This window comes from Crotalus tigris, unplaced genomic scaffold (genome assembly GCF_016545835.1).
Source record: "Crotalus tigris isolate CLP2741 ecotype Arizona unplaced genomic scaffold, ASM1654583v1 scf7180000018030.5226217, whole genome shotgun sequence".
Classification (NCBI taxonomy): domain Eukaryota; kingdom Metazoa; phylum Chordata; class Lepidosauria; order Squamata; family Viperidae; genus Crotalus; species Crotalus tigris.
Genome location: NW_024096786.1, coordinates 2,781,422 through 2,803,705, shown reverse-complemented (window position 1 = coordinate 2,803,705; position 22,284 = coordinate 2,781,422). Strand labels below are relative to the sequence as shown.

Sequence of the window (22,284 nt, the reverse complement as noted above, 5' to 3'; positions counted from 1 at the left end):
AAATTTTTCCTTAATCTCCATTCTTAAATAGTTGAGGTGAAGCATCAAATATGATTTTATTGCTGGAGTTAGCATTTCTTATAGCTCAGTATGTCATTAATTAAAAAGATAAAACCTATGAAGAAAAAATGTATTTTGAAAGCATTAGTTGCTAAATACATTTTTTTCATTCTAGCACTAGCACTATAGTTAATAATATTGCCTGTTACTACTAAAGTCCCTATGATTTGTCAGTTGTGAGAATATGTCATAAATTGTTTGTTTATAATCTATAGGTTTTAAAATCATGAGATTTTTAAAAACAGATATTTTAGAAGTGAAAGCAATATGATCTTCTAACAATTAGTGTTTAGACTTGATATGTTGATCAATCCTGTGAACTCTTTAGAACTGTCCATATTTCTGTACTGCTGTGTGAGCTACAATGTAATAATTTAAGTCCTAGTAACATGAAAAGATTCTGGTTAAAAAACACTACACCATAGAATGTCCTGGGTTATGACTTTATTGAAACAGCCAATATTCACAATCTTTCTTGGAAATAAATGAAGATTTAGTAATAGTTGGCAACTCCTTTAAGTAATAAGAACTTCAGTCAAATGTACCTACTGATACATTGGCTTGGAATTATTTTGGCCTTAAAATTTTTTGTTAGGGTTTGACAATTCAATTCTAAGTAGCCATCTTAATGCAATTTTCATTATTTTACAAAACCAGTTCTGCATTTCCTTAAGGATGTTTACAAATTTAATAAAGCTTTGTCCAAATAACAAAAGGTGTTTCTTTGCCAATAAATGTTACGTATCACGTACATTTAATTTTGGATCCTTTACCTCTATAAGACTATTGTATAATATCCAATACAGGTGTTTAGCAAGAAATACAGTATATAAATATATTTTTCTCAAGCAAACGTGCAGTAGCAAAAGTGCATAATTATTTGGATATAATCTTATAAAGAGATGGGATTATGAAAAACTACATTTGATCAAATGGCATCATTGTATTAGGTTTGCAAAACGAGTTCCTGATTTCGTAGTAAGATTTGTTGTGTATCTCTACATACTTCATTCTAGTTTTAATAAATTATTTGAGAATACACTGTGAAATTATATGCGTTGTCCAGTAATATATGAGGAGACCGGAAGAAGGGTTTCAAGAAACCTACTGTAAGGTGGGTTCCATCATCAGGTCTCATGAGTTTTGAAATTGAGGAATATAAGAAACCTATTACACTAAATGATAGTATTTTTATCCTTTCATCTCAGTCTTAGAAAAGTAATCATTTATGGAGAATAAACACTTCCATTCTGAGATCTGAATTGCTTCCTCGGGTGGGTACAAGTTTGGGGGGAATAGGCCTTACTTGGTCTTTAAATGTCATACAGACGGAGTACCCTTCAACCGGTAGGCGGGTTTAGCAAAATATATTTAAATAACAATTTAAACACAATAGAGATGCTTACTCCCACGGATTTTTTTTTAAAAAACCTCCCATTACATTAAAATTTATACATGCGCGGCAACTTTTGGAAGGACTTTGGGATCCGCGAGATTTCTGTTTTTGTACCTTTGATTTGGGAGCCTTGCTTCAGTATCTGGCAGCAAGACATTTATTCTGCTTGGAAGTGGGAAAGCTACTTAGGATATCTCCAGGTCCGCTTGATTAATCTCGACAAATCTAAGCAGCTCCTGTCTGGTTGGGTCTTTGTTAACAAGTCCCCAGGAAATTCTCCTAAATCGGCGCCGATTCTTCCTCCTGCCTGCCCACTGTCCTCCGAGTCTCCCCTCCTGCCTAGGGGTCGGCGGAGAAAGGGAAACGCGGGTCACTTCTTTCCTTGCTCCCCTCCTGCAGGCGGAGCGGAGCGGAGCTCACTATAGGACACGGCGGCTTTCCTAAGAGCATACAGACTCGACGGAACCGGATCATTCAGGGATCGAACGGAGAGTTAAAGGCCGAAGACAAGACGCGGCTTTGAAAGCGCTCTGACTTGAGAAATTTCTCTGCCGATCAAATCACGTGGCTTTCACCGACCAATCCTGTCCATCACCTCCCTATTCGCTCGATAGAACGTGGCGGCGGCCGGTGACGTCACGGGCACCCCGCAATGGAACGGGGACCTCCCTGAGTGCGTCCCTCCCCCTTCTTCTCTGCCCCCCCCCCCCCCAGGGTCTTTGCTCTCCGTCTCCTGGCTCCGAGGACGCCCATGCTGTTTCGTTTCGGGGTGATTCTTCCCGCCCGTCTGGCTGAAGGCGGGACGGTGCTTTGCGTGTCAGGGTCACGGCCGGAGCTGGGTCAATGGGACCCCAAGCGCGCGCTGACCATGAAGCCCAGCCGGCCGCTGGCTCCCTTGCCTGCTCAAGAACCAGTCTTGTGGCTCGGCGAGGTGGCGCTGCCCGAGGAAGAGGCCGCGAATACCTTTTGGTACAAATTCCTCAGGCGGCTCGAGACCGGAGACGCCGTCTGGGAAGGTAACACGCGCTCCTTCTCGGCGGTCCCCAATGACGCGCGCGCGCCCCCGCTCGCGGGGCAGAATCGAGGCCGTGGACGCGTCCCCGCATTACCTTCTCTTGGCTCTTTCCCTCTAAGAAGAGGAACGGGAACCCCCTCACGTACTGCTTTTTTGGTTTTCGTTTTTGCAACAGGGAAGGCGCCCCAGTAAGCGATGAACGGCCGTTCTTCCTCCGCTCCCAGCTCATTTAGCGCAAGCTGACAAGAAATAGGCAAAGGAGAACCGCTTAGGAATTTGGGGATTTGGAAGTGTGCGAAAGAGAAAGCTTACTCTACCAAGTAGAGCTGTGCAAAAGATAAGAGCTCTACTTCTGACTTTTGCACAACTTCACGGGGCATTGCAGTAGGAAAAAACTGAGATGACAATGCTGCCTGGAGAAAAAAACAGCAACTGCTTTGCTTGCTACTCGTGGCTTCTCTTTGAAGGAGCTGATGGTGAGACCCAGAGAAGTTATAATAGGAGGTGTCACTGCTGTCCTGCATTGGCAGGTGGCCTCAGATTTATTTATTTATTCATTACATTTATATAACCACTCATTTCACATACATGACATATGATGTCCTCAGAAGAGGCCCAGAGAAATTATCAAGAGATAATCTGAATAGTCACTGCTGTCCCGTACTGGCAGGTGGCCCCAGATGCCCCCAGAAGTGTATGTTCCACAGCTGCAGCTGTTTTTAAACCATGAGCAGGATGTTTTGTCTCCCATGATTGTTTGTTCTGTACCCTGCCTTTCTTCCAGGAACCCATGGTGGTGGTATAGATTTCCATATATGGTATACTTCCAAAACAGCCTGCTGGATAGGTTGATTGAGAAGGAGTTATTAACCCATCTTCATCCAGTGACTTTCCATGCCTGAAGCTAGACTTGAACCTCTGTCTCCTGGGTCTGGGACTAACATCTTCACCACTACCCCACGCTTGGTTACCAGTCCTTCCTTTCAGGAATGTTGCACTTAGATTATGCCCCATATCCCTCTGTGCAATACAGGAGGAAGAAATACTTATTACAATGTGCTTGTGAGCAATTGATAGTATGCTACAGTTAATAGGAGCCAGCATGTATTTGTTGTAATACCATCCCACGTTGTTATTTCCTTCTTTGATGGAGTTATTAACATAGTAAATTAGGAGAATTCTGTAGACAGATTGTAATTGGACTCAGCAAAGCCTTGGATGGAGTGCTAATTATATTCCCTTACACAAAATGCTAAAATATAAGCTAGATGATAGGCTCGTATTGGGTGAACCACCACACCAAAGAATGCTCATTAATGGTTCCAGCTTCAGGGAAGATTATACCTCTCTGAAGGGCCAGAGGACTTTGCTGTTCAACATTTTTTATCAGTAGCTAGATGGGGATGTTGAAGCAATATAGACAGTCCCTGATTTATATAATGGAGTCTGGTCATAAGTCATAAGTCATGATCATAAGTCATCTTGTGACCAACACAGTTTGCTATCTTTTTTGTTGCCATCATTAAACAAACGTAGCAATTGTTAAGCAAACCAATGGTTCGCTATGGATGCAGTTTTGCAGAAAACAGTAAATTCTGGGTTTTGGCAAAACCATTGTAAAACACAGCCACATGGTTGCAGGATGCTGCAAATGCCACAAATGTGATCCAGTTGCCGAGCACTAGAAGTTTGGTCATATGACGATTGGAGGGGGGGTTACTGTCAGAACTTCAAATCCGGGTCGTAACTAGCCCTAAGGTAGCTTCATTATAACTTTGATCAGTCTCCAAGTGACTGATAGTAGATCAAGGGATACCTGTATTTAAAAAGTCTGCAGATGGCCCAAAGCTGAGTGGGTTGCTAATACTTCAGATAGAAGCTTGAGAAGTGAGCTGAAATGAATAGGATGGAATTTAGCAGGGAGAATGATAAAAGTTCTGAACTTGGGCAGGAAAATATGAGACACAAGTACACCCAAAATTTCTGTTGCTAAGCAAGACAATTGTTAAGTGACTTTTGCCTTATTTTATGACCTTTCTTGCTGCAGTTGTTATGTGAATCACTGCCTGATTGTATGAGCTGTCAGCCAGCAGAATGTGAAGTATCCTTTTGCCACAGTCTTGATGCTGAAGTGGCTCCTGCAACAATCAGAGGTTGAGTTAGATCACGGGTGTCAAACTCGCCGCGTCATGTGACATGTCAGAGCTGATCTTATTCTAGTCTTTTCTCACTGGCTAATATGACAGGTTGGACTAGTTCCTCACCTCATTGCCACTTAGAATGTAAGTAAGTCATAAAATTAATTCACTGCCTTTTCCATATGCAGCCTCTAGAAAGTAGGAGTGAGTTGGCAGGGATGCCTGCATGTATAACACTAAACAGCACCATGGACTAAATTGACCCAGTCAGATTTTAGGCTAGGGATGGGGAGACAAGAAAAAGTACCTTCTCTAACTTAAGGCAATCTGTAGCCCTTGACCTAAATTTAAAAATCCTGTTCAATCAATCATTCGAGACATCTGGTAAGATCACTATGTTCATGTCTGCTATTTAGGAGTTGACTCAGGAAAAAAGAATTGTACGTTGCATCTTTTTGGGCAGATGTGCTGGGTCATTGTTAGCAAGCATCATATCTTTCCATGGTTCACACTCAGTTTTCAAAGCTTCTCCTCATTAATATTAGAAAGAAAGATGCAGTTTCACAGCAAGATGGAGGAGCTTGTTTCATCTGCATTGTCTGGCTCTTTCCTTTGCTTGGTATATTCACCTTCCTCCCCCCCCCCGGCGAGTAAGTTGAGAAACCGCAGAAGATAATGCCTTGCTTCATATCTTAAACCTTAAAAAAGGCCTAAAGCCAGGCATTGCTTCCTAGTAAGAAATATTGTTTCTCTTAGCACAGTGGTTCTCAACCTATGGGTCGGGACCCCATTTGGGGTCGAACGACCATTTCATGGGGGTCGCCAAACAAGGCTGTCCGCCATTTTTTCCCCCTTTTCTTTGGCCACGCCCCGGCACCCGGTGATGTATAAGTGGTTGGGGGTCACCACAACATGGGGAACTGTATTATGGGGTCGCGGCATTAGAAAGGTTGAGAACCACTGTCTTAGCACAACCCCATGCAAGGGAAAAGAACTGAGTGAAACAGCAAATCAGTGGAAGAGTTTCCTTGTTTTACTTATATACCTTGCACAGTCTTTGTACCTTTTCTAATGGCATGCAGGGTAGGAGAGCAAACTAACGGGTGTGCTTCACCTACCCCAAAAGCATAAAAATCAGTTTCCTTAAGGAAAAGAAAACTTGCTTGCTTCAGCCTTCACCATTACTCCCTCCCCCCAATACACACAAAAGAGGGGCAAGTGTCCCAACAGGCTGAAGGAGACACATTTCCTTTGTTTTCCCTAGGCCTGCTCATTGGTCTGTTTGTTCTTTTATAACCTGTAGGGAGAAGGGAATGTTGCCTCTCATTCATGCCTACCAAAAAAAAAAAAAAAGGATGATTATTACAGTTGGGTTGGCCAGGATACTTCACTTAGAATTTTACCCCTAAAAGGAAATCCCTCAAAAAATGAGTTTCCTAAATACCGATATATTTAAAGCTATGTATGTAGAAATAGCTATTTTGTGGCTTCTGTCATTATACCTTTTCTTGAATGCCCCCCTTTCCGTTTTCCATTTCTCTATTTTTTTAATTCCCTTTCTCATATAAGCAAATAGTCAGGAAATAAAAATTAATATCTCCTAAATCCACTAAGTGTCACTGTTCTACCAGAATTGAAAATCTCAGTTTCTCTACAGTATAGTCAGTGGGACCAGCACTTGATCATTTTTGAAGAACATTGTTATAGTGAATAGTAAAATATAAAGATGCTTTTTCTTTTTCTTTTGCCTCTTTCAAATATGTATAAGAAATAAAGGGAAGCAATATATTTATAATATGTTGTAATTTTATACTGCTGTAATTCCAAGCAACTGCCAGTAGAGTCACATAAAACTGATATATAAAACAGATAAAATTAAGAATTAAAACAATGATAGTAAGCATAGCCACAAATACACTATTCCATCAATGCCTTTTGGATAACTCATTGTTTAATAATTTCCTGAAGGCCAGCAATAAGGACCCCTCACCCACAGTGCAGGCACTGCAAACAAGAAACATTGCCTGTGAGACTCTACCCTCAAAATCAACAGATCAAGAGTCTGAAGGAGGAGAGCAGCCCTGAAGCTACCTAAAGGAAATTATACATTAGCATTCCATTGCACTCAGAAATATATTGGCAGTCAAATTACTACAAAATAGGATTTAAATGACTGTAGCAACTCTGCTTCACTGGGCTGCTGCCTTTTGAACCAATTTCTGGGTGATGTTTCAATGGCAGCCCCATAGACAACAGGGGAGAGACCTTATCTTTCTCACTGCTATCAGCTGGGACTCTGGTCTGGAAGGAATGCAACTCCCAACCCTTGCAGGAAGTCCAGAATGATAACACTAGTCATTCTCTCCAACTGACAACCTTACAGAAGTCATTGAACCAAATGTCCAATGCCGTTTCTCAATGTAATTTCTCACTGTTCTTATTCCTGCAATGGAGGCTTGAATATAATGTTCCCTCATCTTCCTCCATTTGTGCTCCAGGTATCTCTTCTACAGCTTTATCTTCCAGAAGTTCTCATAAGCCCAAAATTAGCCCAAAATAGAAAGCAAGCATGAATTTCCGAATTCCAGATACCTAGCAGAATTGCTTACCAGTTGTTAGGGAAACTCCCCAAGTGCCTTTTGAAATCCTCTAGGTCAGGAGTGTCAAACTGCCGGCCCACAGGCCAGATGCATCACGCAGAAGCCACACCCACCCCAGGGGGGAAAGTCATGATATATCACGACACGTCACATGACACGGCAGGTTTGACACCCCTGCTCTAGATCTATTAGATGCCTGGAACATACCATCCAAATAAGTCCATCCATCCCACAGAAGGAGTGGCCAATGAGAAATCTCATTTAGTCCAGGAATTACAGGTAGTCCTCTGTGACAATAATATGGTCATAAGTCATGGCAATTGTTAAGTGGGTCACCATGTGACCCTGCCTGATATTACAACCCTTTCTTGTGGTCATTAAGCAAACATGACAGTCATTAAATCCTGAATGCATTTTTTTTGCCAGAAATTGGAAGCAAATGCCAGAAACTGGCAAGAATGCAGAAAATCATGATCACATCACAGGGCACTGCAAATAGCCATAAGTGCCCATAATGCAATCACATGACCATGGGGTATATGTGCCACTGCTGGAACTCTAGAACCAGGTCAGAAATACCTTCGGGGGAAGGGGGTTGTCATAACTTTGGTTGCTAAGCAACTGGTCATTAAGCAAGGACTACTTGTATGCGACAATCAGAAGGAACTTAGTCTAATGTCCCACCATATCCAGATCACTCATCAACCATTCCAAAGTAAGCTCAAGGTCTAGCATGCATCCATTTTTGTGTGTCAGACCAAATATTACATGAGATAAGACAAGCACAGGAAATCGGGAGCTAAGATGGTTCAAATGAATACAGGTTTATTGCATGCTAATATTACCTACAAAAAACTTAACTACTAACGTCAAAGCAAATTGACAATAGATAAGGGTCAGTGGAATTCAAGGTAGGCTAGACTTAGATCTCTTATAGATGTGAAGGGACTCAAGACTAATGACATGCTTGACCCCCTCCCTCAAGCTCAGCCTAGCCATCATAGTCATGATGGCTATGAACTCCGGGTTCCTTCCTAGAACCTGACCCTAAGCATGAAGACTGAATTACCCCTGTACAAGTTACAAATTTTCTTTTTAAAATGGCAAATAAGAAAACTAGAGTAAGTACTTAAACTACTTTTTTTTTACTTTACAGGAAGGAAGGAATACTCAATTACAAATGTCAGCAATAGTTCATACAGGCCACTCCAGCTGTATAAATAACTTTAAGCATTATTCATTAGCTTTATTATACTATTCTAAAGCATACATATTTCTGTGTCATTAGATCACGGACATGTATAGACTGTATAATATACACTTGAAAGGTCCTTTGAACATTCATCTCTAAGTAAGTTATCTAAATAGATTACAGAATATGGCTTCTCTCTGGTTTCACTCCAGCTCAGTTTCTAAGGAGCAATCATGTGAGAAGGAAACATAATACTGTTGTCCATGTTCTAACTTTAGCCTGTACAAAGTAACTGGGGGAATTCCAGTACCAGCCAACTCAGCAAGAGTTGCTGTGAGGCAGCATGGTGGCTAGAATATAAACAGACCACCAACTGTGGAGAGTGAGGCAAATCTCCTGATGTAGTCTGGGATCTTTTTAAATTCACGGAACTGGAGCAAGTGGATAGCATTTTCTATAGTCTGAACATTACCGTTTGTCAGTTTAATCCATGTCTGTCGTGGTTCCTGCAAGCTGCTAAGTAGTTGGGTAAGGGTAGGGTGCAGTAATACCCACTTTAAAGGTATTTGACCACTTTCCCCTGGTCTCCAATCTTCTTTAGGAGCTGTTCCATCTATTGTGATGGAATGTAGTGTGGACTTCCAGGATGGAGGGAATGCATTCCAGAGGAACAAGAGACAATTCACTTTGTGTAAGAGAAAGAGGAGCAGATGGCTCTTCCCTAATAATTCCCAGAATATATGCTTTATGCTGCTGGCAATTTGCTTTTGGATTCTGTATATGGGTGAGGAGCAATAAAGAAATCTGCTTAGAAGAATTACATGTATCTTTCTTGGTTTTTGGAGCCTGATGTTTATAGATGGCTTTAGAAAATATAGATTATATATTTGAGAGGTGTTGGCAGAGGCGACTTGGTGGTGGATGAGCTGATGGTGGTCAACCCATCATACCAAGCTGGCCATGGCGAATTGTACTTAGACCTTTGTTATTCTGGCTGCCTGCTGTCTATTTGGGCTAAGATCCTAAGATGGGCAGTTTTAAGAAAGTTTGAGTTATATTCATTAATTTTAATCACTTACCAAATACATATATTTATTTAGCATATGCCACTTACCAAATATAAAACTTCAACCAACTATTAATTGCCTAATAACATATAAATAGCTAAATTTAATTTCAAGTATTTGTGTTGATGAAAAAGTTTAGAGGTTTTTTTATATTTTATGTTTGTGAGTCATGTTTGTGTAATGAACAGCTATATAAATATGATAAAGAGACTTATATAAGACTTCTTACGTGATCAGAAAAACATAACTTTATTTATATTTTTATTTATATATATATATATATATATATCTCCAAATTTCTTTTTCTGACAAAAAGTTAAAGAATTAAATTGTGAGACTAAGATGGCCATTTCAAGCTCATTCTGCTTTCTTCAGTTAGCCACACCCTTTATGGGATTCGAACCTGACTCGGCTGGCAAAGAGGGGAGGAAAGCCTGTGGCTTGCTGGTTAATCACTGCCTAGTATGTAAACGGCCCAAGTTTGAATCCCATAAAGGGTATGGCTAACTGAAGAGAGCAGAATTAGCTTGAAATGGCCATCTTAGTCTCCCAATTTAATTCTTTAACTCTTTGTCAGAAAAAGAAATTTGGATTTGTAAATGTTTCGCAGTTGCGACTTGAGCCTGCTTAACGCCCCTAGTTGGGAGGCTGCAAGGCAAAAGAGATTGTAAAAAGTATAACTGCAGTATAGCAGTTAAAAATGTCAAGGTGTAATCAATCAGACCAGTCTGTCTGAAAAACTTCCTGTATATATAATTTATATACATAAAATATACATATATTATATAATATATGCATATCTTATGTAATATATAATATGTATATTATAATATATAATATATTACATAAGATATACATATATTATAAAATATTTTATAATATATGTATTTATATTTTATGTATTCAGTGAACATTGCACGTGCTAAAATCTTTAATGAACCAGTTTACTGATACAACTTGAAATTCGTCCTCATGATTACTTACCCTATTCATAGTCAGGGGCAAAAGTGCATGTGTGTATGTCCAATGGACAGAAAGAGTTGGGGGATTAAAGGTTCCCTGCTGAGGTTGTAGCTTACAATATTTTTAAAAAGAGGACACATTTGATATAAAAATGACTAGGTGAAAGACTGTAAATCAAACACTTCTACTTATTTTTTAAAAGGGCTATAAATTAGTTTGAAATTACACATGTTATTGTATAATCACTGATGTAGATGGAGTTCTTTCATCCCACATAAGAAACAATATAGACAAGAAAAAACAAAAGAGCCATATTTTTTTATAGAAAGATAAACCAGGGTAATAGTATGGAAATTTATGTAATATATGTAATCAATGTATATAATCAATACAGGAATGATCCGGTTGATTCTAGGGCAGCACCCCCCCCCCAATCTTTGGGCATTAGGAATGGATTCTGTGGAGAGAGGTTTTTCCACTGATCGGAGGGGGCATGGTTTCATGTGCTGCCTCCATCCCGCGGATGGGGCTTCGTTTGCTTGCATTGCCCAGCTTCTGGCATGCCATGGTGCCGGTCCATGGACTGGGGTTTGGGGACCCCTTCCTAGGGAAAAATGTCTGACTATATAAGATATTAAGAAGCAAGGCACACATGCTGTTTGAGAGACAACTCAATGATTATTTTCCAAACAGTATGTAAGTATCTGCCTCAACTAGGTCTCCCAAGAAAGCACTGTTGAAACAGGCATTGGTTCAAAAGGAACTTTTATTGAGTGTTAGTGATAGCAGAAGAGCAAAGCAAGATCTGAAGAATTTGCGTGCAAAAGGTTACATCATAATGCCCATTCAAGACTCGTCCCTACAGTCTCCAACCGTCCGGTTGAAATCCAGCCAATCCATAGGTGCTAGATTGTTTTGAGAACCTGTGATTTAGCGCCATCTCAAGGTCTCTCTCACTTTTGTTTCCCAACGGTCCCAGGCTCCGTTGTCTGGAGAAAAGGCAGATGTTTTCAGGCCACATTCCTTTTTCATGAGGGAGGACATTTCAAAGAGGACAGAGCACAGCAAGGCAAATACATTCGCCAGTCAGCAACCCCCCCTCCCACTAGAATGGCCAACCCCAAAAAGAATACACAGGCCAAGAAAAAATAAGCAGGCAAATACACTGGAGGGGTCTGACACAGTAGCTAGGACCAAGGCAAAAGAATGGGCAGAACCATGGCAAAAATGAAGTTTGATTTACCTTTGTTAAAATGAAAAATTAATCAAATTCACCTTAAGGTGGCCTCATGACTATTGCAATGTGCTGTACATGGAGCTGTTGAGGAACTTCCTATGTCCATTTGATACCTGAGAAGCTGCTTATTTCCAATGGTTTCTACCCACTTGATATAAAATTTGAGCAGACTGGGTGCACTCCAAGTTTCTATTAAATGTGGTCATCCTATGGCGCCAAGGAAGCATGCCTTCTGTGCTGTGGCTCCACCCTCTGGAACAGCATTTCTGCAGACATAGGGACAGCACTTCCTCTTCCGAGGTTCTGGAACGCCTCAAAATCTCACTCAGGCCTGGGGTTAATATACTGTGGAGCCTTTATTATGATTCTTTGTTATCGTGATGGTTATTTTAGTTCAGGCTATTCATGTTGTCATATGCTTTGTAACTGCTTATAACATTTTTAGATTTTCGTAAGCCATCCCAAGTTTATCAGAGTGGGCAGCTATAATGAATCTAAACAAATGACTATAATACCTTATTATGGATTTAATAATATTCCCTTTCCTGCCACATTAAAGAATTCAGTTCAGTGGAAATGTTAGGAGGATTTCTAGCAGTGCACCTAGGCTTTCAGGGATTTCAACCGTTCCTGCTTTATAGGTTGTCTATACTCAGATGGAAACATTATTGTCCGGCTTTTCTCAGTAGAGCCTTAAACATGCGATGGTATTTTAGCAAAGATTGCTGAGAAGTTGCATTGTTGTGCTCCCAGTCAAAAGGGAGAGTGCCAGATTGGATGCCCAAAGTATTTTCATAGGGAGACCTGCTTTTTTACTACTATTTGGTATACCAGATGGTGTCACTAAAGATACCTCGTTGACACTGATTATACCCACTTGCTACAGATGCTTTCTTTTGTCAGCTGAAAAGCTTCTGAGATTTAACACTATCAGAACAGTGTTAATCTAACTCAAAGTGATCTATCTAGTAGGTGGGAAAAAGGAAATTTGGATGTCTTATCTTGTGTGAGCCCAAGCACTTGCTTTTGCAAAGGTGCCATTGGATTATAAAACGGATTAGCCACAGAGCAATGCTGCTTCACATCATCCATGCTTAATTTTGGTAATTCTTCATTGTCACAAGATATGGTAATAGAGTTAAGTTAAATTAAATGCTATTAACTTAAATTAAAAAGAGAAGTAGACAAGTTATATGGTGGATAGCTTTCTCAATGGAATTAGCTATGATAGATAAAGATCTCTCCCTCCCTCCCTCCCTCTCTCTCTCCCCCCCCCAGCAAAACAGTTTTTTTTCTTTTAAATGCTGTGCATAAGTTGTATAAGTCAAGGGGGTTCACTGTCAAGTGGTTTAAACTATCTGTGTTTATATTCATAGTTCTGTACTAACAATCACTATTCAGCCATGCTTCAATTGAAATAGACACTTTACTAAGTAATTTGAAAGTGAATCTCGGTCAAAGTTAGACAGGTATCTATAAAAGACTCAAATATCAGTATAGAACAGTGGTTCTCAACCTTTCTAATGCCGCGACCCCATAATACAGTTCCCCATGTTGTGGTGACCCCCAACCACTTATACATCACCGGGTGCCAGGGGCGTGGCCAAAGAAAAGGGGGAAAAATGGCGGACAGCCTTGTTTGATGACCCCTGTGAAATGGTCGTTCGACCCCAAATGGGGTCCCGACCCACAGGTTGAGAACCACTGCTATAGAAGACAAATATTTAGAACAGCTAAAAATAATACAAGAAATGAAAATGGGTTCTTACTTAGTATTGCACGTCCCTTCATTATTATAATATTAGATAATAAAAAGGGAGACACAACAAAAAATCTTGGGCTGTATCATGTGGTGGCTTTACTTTAGTGGAAAATGTTTCTCTGCAATTAAATTGGGCATCTGATCATTGTCAGTTTTCCCTTACTAACCATAATATTTCACATCATCTCTTATTTTATTTTGGAGGGGTCCCTGTTACATAGGAGCTTTTCAGAGGAGAAAGAATTTTGAGTAGGTAAGGTAAACATAGAACATAAAATCACAAGGGTGGAAGGGACCACAGAGGCCTTCTAGTCCAAGCCTCTGCTCCAGGCAATATAACATCCTGGTCAAATGGCTGTCCAGGCTATTTTTAAAATCTCCAGGATTGGAACACCCACAATTCCAGGACGCAAGCCATTCTGCTTACTAGCAATAGCAATAATAATAGCACTTAGAATTATATACTGCCCCATAATGCTTTACAGCTCTCTCTGGGTGGTTTAAAGTCAGCATATTGCCCCCAACAATATGGGTCCTCATTTTACTGACCTTGGAAGGATGGAAGGCAGAGTCAACCTTGAGCCCCATTAGGATCGAAGTCTAGGCTGTGGGCAAAGTTTGCCTGTAATACTGCATTCTAACCAATTCATCTTCAGGGCTTTTTAATTGTTCTCACTCCTTAGTTCTAGGTTGGATTTCTGTTCAACCAGCTTCCATAAAAACAAAGTTTCTTTCAAGTTGAACTTAAATCCTGGTGACTTTATGGTTGTACAGCAAAATCAAGATTCTTTTCTGATTCTGGGATTTCCAAGTGGTGTCCCACCCAAGTATTAACTAGGTATGACCCTGCTTGGCTTTTCAAGATAAGTCATAATTGGCTGGGGAGGTTTGGATCATCAAAAATTGTGAGAAGTAAGGGAAACCAGTATTGGATTAGATGGGTTAACAAAGTTATAGCCTTCTCTGTAAGGCTCGTCATGGGTTTAGAATGAAAATAGCTGAATAGAATGGATTCTCGTCATTTATATTTGCAAATTTACCTTCTTGCTAAAATGTATTTCTAATTACAAAATCAATACTCATGGAGCTTTTGTGGTCATTCACCGACATGTAGAGCGGCAAAAAATTTGAGTTGCCCATTGCACACATCCCCAATTTTTCAGTATTTGTGAATTCAATGTATACAACAACTTCATAGAATGTAACTACCGTGAACAACAAGAATTGGCTGTATTTTACTAAGTTTATTTGACTTCTTTTCCACCTGACTTTATAGAGGCAAATGTTAGTAATCTCTGAAGAACTGTGCTATAAGGAAATTGAAAACTGAGTTATTCTGGGACGCCTGTGATATCCCATTTGGGAGAACATCATCTAAAATGTCTTCTTTCCTTTGGAGTTTACATTAATTCTTTTTCCTTTGGAAATCCATTGAAATTCTGGTTGAGTTGTCTGAACTTTGACCCACACTAGAGTTAATAAGATTTCCTAAGGGATACATGCAGAAATGTGTTAGCAGAGGTGGGATTTACATTAATGGAGCAGAATTAAAAAGAAAAAGTCCTGAAGTAAAGCGGCAGAAAGAATGCCAACTGGCAGAGAGTGAAAGGAAAATCCATTAAGGTAAGGAAAAAAAAAGTGAAGGAGATGTGGGTTAAGGAAAGAGATGCAGAATTGGCCACATGTGGACTATATAATGTGATAGAACAAATGGAAACAAGGAAAAAGTGCCAATAAATTATATTTAAGGAAAAAGTATATAGGAATGTATGGAATGTACCAAAAATATAAGGAAGAGTATATCAGAAAAATAAGAGGGCAGTTAGCAGTTAAGAAGCTAAGCTTGTCAGCTGACAAACTGACAGCCTGGGTTCAAGACCCAAATGCTGTGTGACAGAGCGAGCTCCTGTTCTTGCCCCAGCTCCTGCCCACCTAGCAGTTCAAAAGTAGGGAAATGTGAGTAGATAAATAGGTATCACTTTGATAGGAAGGTAACATTGTACCATGTTTCATCACATGCTCTGTGCTGCAGCGTGATATCATGCTGGCCACTTGACAGCGGAAATGTCTTCAGAGAACGTGGGCTCCCTCAACTAAGAAACGGAGATGAGCATTACCCCCTAGAGTCAGACACGGCCGGAAGGGGAAACCTTTACCTTTTATATACTGTTATGTTATATTCTTGAGCAAGTTTCTTTTTGACTCCCAGCTCCCACCACCATCATATGAGAACTTACATTCTTTTTCTATGATAGATTTTGGCTACCTTGGTTGAGTTTTTTGATCATATCTTTCTCTCTTGATATATTCAAGTCTGTTTTTCTCTCCTATATGAGCTACACATTGTTCAGAGATCCTTGTTTTAATCTGCTTTGCAATAAAACCAATGGCCTTTTTTTTGATATATCAGCTTGATCATCTTTCTTACACTTCAGCTGTGACTATATGAGCAATCCTTAGGCTATTTGCAAAGATTGATCTGTAAGGCAGACTTTTGTGACTCCTTTGTTCTTTAACATGTTGCTCTGCAAGCAAATGACACAGAAGAATTTTTGAACATTAGTGGAATAACAATGAAGACTTTAAAAACCAATCTCAAATGTGATGTAGCTTTTGAGGGAAACCATTATTTTGCTTTCTAATGCTTTGCCACTTTTATTTTGATCTTTTTAGGCATTAAAAATAACTCTCTGTATAAGACATCCACACAGATATTGGATTTTATCTTTCATAAGTGAAATACAGTATTTTTATAGACATACCGTGCACTAAGTAGATTTTAGTTTGTAGATTAATTTAATAGAAAGTCAGTTCAATAGCTGCAATAGCTGAAACTAAAAATATTTATTTTTACCATAAATATTTACAGAAAGTAGGGTTCTTGACTAACATATTCAATCCTGACAGTTACATTGATAAACTACAATATTCTTATAAACAAACCTGATGGATAGGGACCCTGATGCTGTTAGTGCAGTGTTTCTCAACCTTGACAATTTTAAGGCATGTGGACTTCAACTCCCAGAATTCCACAGCCAGTATTGCTGGTGTGGAATTCTGGGAGTTGCAGTCCACATGCCTTAAAATTGTCAAGGTTAAGAAACACTGTGTTAGTGCAACCACCTTCAAGATCCTTGTCCCATCTGGTTGGTGAAAATTACCAAGATGGTGACTAGCAGGTGGGTTCAAGCAGTGATAAATTCCTCACTGCAGAAGGGACATTCCCAGGGCCTTTTAAGGAGGTCCTGGTTCACCACCTCCTTAAAAAAAAATCACTTGATCCCACGTGTGATCCTCAATGGAACTGCATCTACATGGAGGGAAGTGTGTAGTGGGGTGCCCCAGGGCTCTGTTCTAGGCCCAGTGCTTTTTAACATCTTCATCAACGATTTGGACGAGGGGATAGATGGGAAACTCATCAAATTTGTGGATGACACCAAGCTGGCAGGAATAGCCAACACTCCAGAAGACAGGTTTAAGATACAGGAGAACCTGGACAGACTTGAACACTGGGCGTTATCTAACAAAATGAAATTCAATGGTGAAAAAAGTAAGGTTCTACATTTAGGCAAGAAAAATGTACAGGTATGTACAGGTATACTATAGGGGGTATGTACAGGTATACTATAGGGGGTATGTACAGGTATACTATAGGGGGTACCTTGCTCAATAGTAGTAACTGTGAGAGGGATCTCGGAGTCCTAGTGGACAATCACTTAAATATGAGCCAGCAGTCTGCTGCAGCTGTCAAAAAGGCCAACACAGTGCTAGGCTGCATTAACAGAGGGATAGAATCAAGATCATGTGAAGTGTTAATACCACTTTACAATGCCTTGGTAAGTCCACACTTGGAATACTGCATCCAGTTTTGGTCACCACGATGTAAAAAAGATGTTGAGACTCTAGAAAGAGTACAGAGAAGAGCAACAAAGATGATTAGGGGACTGGAGGCTAATGGCTGCTGGAATTGGGTATGTCTAGTTTAATGAAGAGAAGGACGGGGGGGACATGATAGCAGTGTTCCAATATCTCAGGGGCTGCCACAAAGAAGAGCGTGTTAAGCTATTTTCCAAACGCCTGAAGGCAGGACAAGAAGCAACGGGTGGAAACTAACCAAAGAGAGAAGCAACCTAGAACTAAGGAGAAACTTCCTGACAGTTAGATCAATTAACCAGTGTAACAGCCTGCCTCCAGAAGCAGTAAATGCGCCAACACTGGAAGTTTTTAAGAAGAGACTGGACAGCCATTTGTCTGAAATGGTATAGGGTTTCCTGCCTGAGCAGGGGGTTGGACTAGATTACCTCCAAGGTCTCTTCCAACTTTACTACTACTACTACGACTACTACTACTACTACTACTACTACTACTACTATTACTTTGATTGATTTTTGTGGGGGTATTTTTAACGCCCCCACACAGAAATTGATCAAAGTTTCCATCTACTTTCTCTTAAACGTGTCAGACGCCAAAAAAAATTTCTTGTCAATGGAAATAGAGAAAAATGTGGAAATTAAAGAAATATCTATTATGTACATTTTTAAGAGTGCATGTTCAATATGTTTAAAGGGACAGAATACATAATTATTTATCATTGATTGATCACATTAAATTTTATTTTCATGTCTTCTGAAACAAAATATAGGAATAGGTTGGATCCATGAATAATTAGATTCATAGCTTGTGTCTAACAACAGCAGGTTTAGTATTTATTTACAGTAATCAAGGTGTACAATTTTGTCATTTAGAATTGTTATGGAGTTGGTAAATGAATTAATAATTAAATCAGAGAAGCAACTCTAACTGACTTTAGTTTTGGTAGCAATTGCCATTCTCTTGTTTGAGAATAGCTAACTTTTCCTTCATTAATTGTTAGATTTTACATTTATCATTCCCTTAGTTATAATTCCTCTTATTACAGTGTACTCTAATTAAAGCTATTCCTTATAAAAAGCCAGATGCTTCAATTAGTGCAAAATGTAGGAATAGGTATTCAGATCACATAATGGTAATACTGAAAGATCTGTACAGGTCATCAGTGGCTTTACAGGTGCAATTCTAGATGTTGGCATTAACCTTTAAAAACTTAAAATAGCTTAAGGCCTCACAGTCTGAGGGACTGCATTTTATAATCCTGATAACCTGTCTGACAATTGTGATCTGCAAGACAAACTCTTCTGAAGATGCTCTCAATATCAAAAACTTAAGCTGTAGACTGAACACCATAGGATTTATACTTGGCTCCATTGCTCACTATTAATTGTAAATATCTTTTTGTCCAGCTTTTTATTATTAAGTTTAATGATATTTTAGCTAATATTTTTAGAAATTTTGTTAGCAGCCCTGAGTCATTGCTTAAGTAGAAAGGCAAGATACATATTGAATAAATATTTTTAATATTGGAATGTATGTATTTATATTTATTTAGTTATTTTTTATTTGGTTTATATCTCATCCTTTCTCCACGAACTCAAGACAAGGTACATATTACCTTCTCTTCAATTTTTCCCCCACAACAAGCCAGCATTCAGTATTATATGAATAACAGATTAACAGAAAATAACAGATTAATTAATCACCTAATCAGGTTCCATGATGGAGACAGGACTTGAGCCTATGTCCAGTGTCCACCTATATACAATTCAATATCTAAAGCATTATATCTGGGAAAGGAAAAATGGAGATCTGTGTAGGATTGGTAGCCTGTCCACCAGCCTCTGAAGAGCCCTAGAATAACAGATCAATCACAGTGTTTAGTACTATGATGGCGCCTGAAGGCAGGACAAGAAGCAACGGGTGGAAACTAATCAAGGAGAGAAGCAACCTAGATCTAAGGAGAAACTTCCTGACAGTTAGAACAATTAACCAGTGGAACAACCTGCCTGCAGAAGCAGTGAATGCTCCAACACTGGAAGTTTTTAAGAAGAGACTGGACAGCCATTTGTCTGAAATGGTGTAGGGTTTCCTGCCTGAGCAGGGGGTTGGACTCGATGACCTCCAAGGTCCCTTCCAACATTATTATTATTATTATTATTATTATTATTATTATTATTATTATTATTATTATTACTACTACTACTACTACTACTACTACTACTACTACTACTACTACTACTACTATTGATAAAATCTCTAAACTATAAATTAGGTTACAGTTCCAAAAGATTTATGAAAAAGCATGATGAAAGGTTTCTTAAAAGGAGAGCCTAATGAGCTCAGGCTTAATTCCTAAGTGAACATTGGGTGATAGATGTATTCTGCAGCAAAAGAGATTATTACTACATCATAAATGTTTCATCTGAATTTATATTCTGTTAACGGTCTCAGATATCCGTTGGGAATCATAAAAAATGTGAAGGTTATATTGGATCTCAATATGATTTCACTCTCTTTAATCTTTATGTGTCTTTGGGTTTGTAGGACTGACTTTTTTGTACAAATTGTGGCACAGCCTATTTTAATTGAGTTTGAAATTAAATCTATCTTTCTGGTATAATTAATTATTTTTGCTACATTGCAAAAATGCAGTCTATATTTTTATTGAATCTCAGCTAGTCTGCTTGGAAATTATACAATATGATTTGTTAGACTTCTGAATTTAAAAACAATAACTTCAAAAGTAAACTGTTCCAAATCATAGCATGCACCATTTTTCATACAGCAGATGGCACTGTGAATGCTCATAAGAAAAAAAATCAAGGAAAAAATTATGCCTGTTTACTGTGTTAAAAATTCTGGGACTGAGTTAGTGTTAGTTGCCAAAATTCAAGTTACTTTAATTCAGAGCATAATTTACCAGTTATCTGCTCTATTTCTTCTGGCAATGGATTTAGAATAAGAAAAATAACAATATTAAAAATGCGATGAAACATTTTAAGATATAATAGTATTGTTTTTTAAAAGGTGTATAGTGAATAAGTTATTCAGAATGCAATTTTTAGCTTATAAACAAAAATATATAGTTAAAAGAGATTTTGTTTTGTATCTTCTAAAAAATGTTAAATATTTATGTACAAAAACTGGTCCCAGTAAAGCACTAATTCTGAAATGCTATTTTATCATTCAGTTAAACAATCTTAATCTGGTCTGTTGTGTGCAAACCTGGAAAAAAATGACCTGCGATATACTTTTTAAAAAAATGCATATGATGCAGGTGTGTGTGTGTGTGTGTGTGCACACGCGCGCAAGGGGTGGGAGAATTCTGTTTTCCAAATATAATTTATTTAATGATTCTGCTGAATTGTGTATGTATTTTCTTCTTATTTTAGGTAATGGGCCCCACCATGATCGAACCAGCATTTATAACCCATGCAATTTAGTTGATGGAGCTTACTGCCTCCCAATAGGACACTGGATTGAGGTTTCTGGGCATACAGATGAAATGAAACATACAACTGATTTCTATTTTAATATTGCTGGGCATCAAGCTATTCATTGCTCCAGGTAATAAACAAAAATGTGCTGCAGAGTGAATTAGATTTTAACAGAGATGAGGTGTGCCTTAGGTGGGGACTTACATAAAAAGATGCTAAGCAAGTAGAGTCTCCAGCATTTCCTGACAGAGAGCTGTTCATACTATCAGTATAAATCTTTCTGCAGTTTATATTCCAACTTTTCCTCCATACTGGAGGAAAGAAAAAAGAAAACTTCAGATCTCTTGTTGATTGTTGTTTGGTTCACTGGTGTCAACCCTCTCTGGAGGGATATAGGACCCATTCAACAGCCCACCCCTTGGTGATCCACAGAACTAAAGAGTTTCCAGAGAGAGCTTGAGGTTGAGTTTGAGGAGTTTTAGGAGCTAGAGTGCCAGAAGAAATGCTTGGAGTATTTTGGGTGAAGATTCAGAGTGAGTTGACTGAGTGTAGGTAATTTGAACTCTGATTAGACAAGTCCAGTTGAGATGCCTGGGGTCAGATCTTATGGTGCAGTCTGGGATGAGATTGAACCAGTGACTCCTGAGGCAGTGGACAGGGTTATCAGTTTGGCCATCTGTTTATTGAATCAACCACCATTCTGGACTGTGAAAGTGGCCAGGGCAGTAATCTGAGTTTGAGTTCATGCTATGGTGTCAATCTTTTGGGTGGTACTGCTGCCTTAAAGGAGGTTATGGTGTGCCCCCTCCTCAAAGAATCATCCCTGGATGCAACACTGTTAAGTACCTGTAGTCCTTCTCCAACCTTTTCCTTTTAGAGAAAGCTGTTCAGAAGATGGTTTGTCTGCAGTTGATGGTATTCTGGGATAGATGTTGGAGATAGGGGGCACCTTTGGGGATAGCATGCATTTGTTAGTTCTGTTTCTTCCTCTGGGACTGGTTTCAACCGGTATTTATTTGGGAGGAAGAGGTTTGTACTCTAGGCTCTTCCATTTTGGGAATGCTGCAGGGCTCAACTATGTCCCTCCTTTGTTCAATATCTACATGAAACTGTGTGTGAGGGCATCTGCTGGTTTGGCATTTGGTATCCACAGTATGTTGATGATACTCAATTATATTTTTCAACCTGAGGCCAGCCAGGGCCTATACATGGAGGTTTGGATGGGGAGGATCTGTCTCTGACTTATCCTACCAAGACTGAGTAGCTGTGGTGATTGGGGCATCTAGATATGGAAATATTCTATCTTTGGCCTGGATTGGGATTGCACTTCCTCATTTAAGGGATGGTACACAATCTGGAGTACTCCTAAACTCACAGCTCATTCTTGATGAGCAGGTGGCAGCTATAGTTAGGAGGGCCTTTGCATAGCTTCATCTTCCACAGTTGCATTCTTTCCTAGATTAGTAGGCTCTCATACAGTCAATAATTTCATGACCTGACTGTTGCAATGCATTATATGGGCCCTTGAAGACCACTTGGAAATT

General features: G+C 39.3%; 1 protein-coding gene across 3 annotated transcripts in view; it reads left to right on the top strand.

Annotated features, from left to right (window-relative positions):
- The first annotated feature begins 119 nt into the window (after positions 1-119).
- The window catches only part of EPM2A (EPM2A glucan phosphatase, laforin), a 46,221-nt gene continuing 24,056 nt past the window's right edge, over positions 120-22,284 (top strand). The window contains exons 1-2 of one of the 3 annotated variants that reach the window (XM_039346849.1): positions 120-2,472; positions 20,696-20,870. In XM_039346849.1, the coding sequence (XP_039202783.1) occupies positions 2,208-2,472; positions 20,696-20,870 (440 nt within the window). In that variant the 5' untranslated portion in view covers positions 120-2,207. Of the gene's footprint in view, positions 2,473-20,695; positions 20,871-22,284 lie in introns of those variants that run through there. The other 2 variants (XM_039346850.1, XM_039346851.1) reach the window with 2 other exon arrangements.